Below are 2,411 nucleotides of genomic sequence, written 5' to 3'. Positions count from 1 at the left end.
GGTAGATGATCAATTCTTACTTATTTTTGAATTCAATTAGGACCTTTAGTCAGTTTCTAAAGTTTATGAGATGAACTTTAGTTTATAGAGAGGCATAGTTAAAACGTTAGGATAACTCAGGTTCTGATGTGATGTCTGTATAACCTCTAATACCCTTTTCAATTCAATAATGAACATTTGAAATAATAAAAGAAAATGAAACTAAGTATCAACCAGCAAAACAGAAGAGTGACCAAAGCAATTTATTTATTTTTACATTCAAATTTCAGTGCCCATAAAGTTTTATTAGAATACAGCCATGCTCGTTTATATATTGTTCATGGCTACTTTCATGCTACAATGACAAATTTGTCCTTGTGGCAAAGACTGTATGTCCCACAAAGTCTAAATTTTTACCACCTGGATTATTGCAGCAAAAGTGTGCTAATCCCTGTATTATGGGGTAAAGTCTAAATCCCTTACTAAGCAAAAGGAGACCCTTTAACATCTAGCCCATGCCTGCAAACCCAGCCTAATCTCCACTCCACTACCTGTGTTTGAAACCCAGAGGACCTGCTTAAAGTTACACTATCCCTTGTTTCAAGTGGTGCTCCCTTTTCCCAAAGCCTCTTTCCACTCCTCCTCAAATCCTTCACAAATTTCTACCCGTCTTTCAAGATTCAAAGGGTTCCAGATTCAGACTGTGTTGTTCTAAATATGACTACTGCCTTAGCAATTATCGCTCTCTCTCCTCTGATTTCTACATACTCTTAGGTTACTTAGCATATTGATTTGAGTGCTTGATTACTAATTTTTCCTCCCTGAATTGAGTTCCTTGAGGACAGAAATATCACATTTACCTGTGTATCTGCAGTGCATGACAAGCAACAAATGGGGAAATCCTTATGTGTCCAAGAAAAAAAGAGAAAAGAGAGAAAAAAGGAGGAAGAAAGTAAGGGAGAAGAAAACAAGGGAGGGCAAAGAATTCCTTTTGCTTCAGAGTACAGTTAATTTGTTAGTGCAAAAGTTTTACTTCTTTAGAATGTAATTCTGCTCTAAAAAAGTAAGCTTATACAAATGAGCAAGACAAACAGACTCATGGACACAAACAACAGTTTAGTGATTACCAGAGAGAAAGCGGGGAATGTAGATCAGAGTAAAGAGAGTCAAATATATGATGATAGAAGGAAATTTAACTTTGGGTGGTGAATACACAACACAATAAAATTATATAGATTTCACGCATACAATTCCATAATACATCATATGTATATTGCATTGTGACCAAAGCAATTTAAATGTTAAGCATCCTATTCACCAGGCAAATACTGTGTAATACCATCAATACGAAAATTATGAAGACAGACCCTGGTTTGTGACTTACATGCGAGGACTCGAATTTCTAGACTCTGGGCTAAGTGAAATAATGGCAATAAGCCCATAGTGCTAAAGGAGCTCTAGGTCAGAGGGGAAGGAAGACTTAAGATTTACAGGTAAAGTCATGAGAAGCAAGGCAAACAGCACAGATTGTCACAAGCACTGTGTATAGCTTGAACCAAGTGTGGCAGGACATGGGAGGAGAGGTGGACCACATCAGATCTTGGTGGGCCTTGATGCTATCTGTGCTATGCTGTTGAATAAATTGACACTTTCTTCTTGGGTGAAACTGAAGGAGGGATTCAAGTAACTGTCGTGTTAATACAATAGCCTGCCCGCCTTCCGTTAAAAAACAAACTATTAAAGTGGTCCAGCCCATCATGGAGTGTTCATTAATAGTCTGTTCCCGTACAGATCCTGAGAGGTTGTGAATCAGGTCCCTTGTGGAAATAAGGTCTGAGAGGCCTATTAAACGTGTCCGTGAAAGTATAGATAGATTTGTCGGTCACGTTATAAAATGAGATCTCACTCATCTCATAGTCCAGAAAAATGCCAACGCGTGTGGGTTTCACTTCTGACAGTAGAGGGGTTGTACCAGCCCTTGGGGCATCATAACTGTCTTCCTGCCGCCGAATCCTCCAGCTTCCCTGCCAGGCTGATGGGCTTCTCCTCACCTTGGTGGAAAGAGAGTCTTTGCAAACCCCGATAGCCCATTTGGATTTGTCTCCCACTTCTACCTCCCAGAAATGCCTGCCAGAATGAAAATATGGAAAACCCAGGACAACTGTGTTGACTGTAAATCTTTTTAGAAAATCAGGAACGTTTTGTTTTCTCTTTGTAAACCTCACACATTTCTTATCCGCAGAGACAATCGAGTTCGGGTGCACTGTTTCAGGGTCCAGAATTATATCTGTTCTAAATTTCTTTTTAATTTTCCACAAAGCTGAATACTGGGAAGGAAAACTGCAGCCTTCTCTCCTTAGCGGAACTGAAAAGATGGATGGGCTAAACCCTTCAGAGTCCTTGTAGGAATTTTTAGTTTGTGAGAGCAGTTC

The 2,411-nt window shown here is 39.4% G+C and overlaps 1 protein-coding gene across 1 annotated transcript in view; it reads right to left on the bottom strand.

Moving 5' to 3' along the window:
* Nucleotides 1–1,748: 1,748 nt before the first annotated feature.
* The window catches only part of LOC105294509 (putative tripartite motif-containing protein 75), a 1,908-nt gene continuing 1,245 nt past the window's right edge, over nucleotides 1,749–2,411 (bottom strand). The window contains 1 exon segment of the mRNA XM_011363736.1: nucleotides 1,749–2,411. This exon segment is cut by the window's right edge and continues 10 nt beyond it. Within this exon segment, the coding sequence (XP_011362038.1) occupies nucleotides 1,749–2,411 (663 nt within the window).

This window comes from Pteropus vampyrus, unplaced genomic scaffold (genome assembly GCF_000151845.1).
Source record: "Pteropus vampyrus isolate Shadow unplaced genomic scaffold, Pvam_2.0 Scaffold88, whole genome shotgun sequence".
NCBI classification, from domain to species: Eukaryota; Metazoa; Chordata; class Mammalia; order Chiroptera; family Pteropodidae; genus Pteropus; species Pteropus vampyrus.
This window is presented reverse-complemented; position numbering and strand designations above follow the sequence as displayed.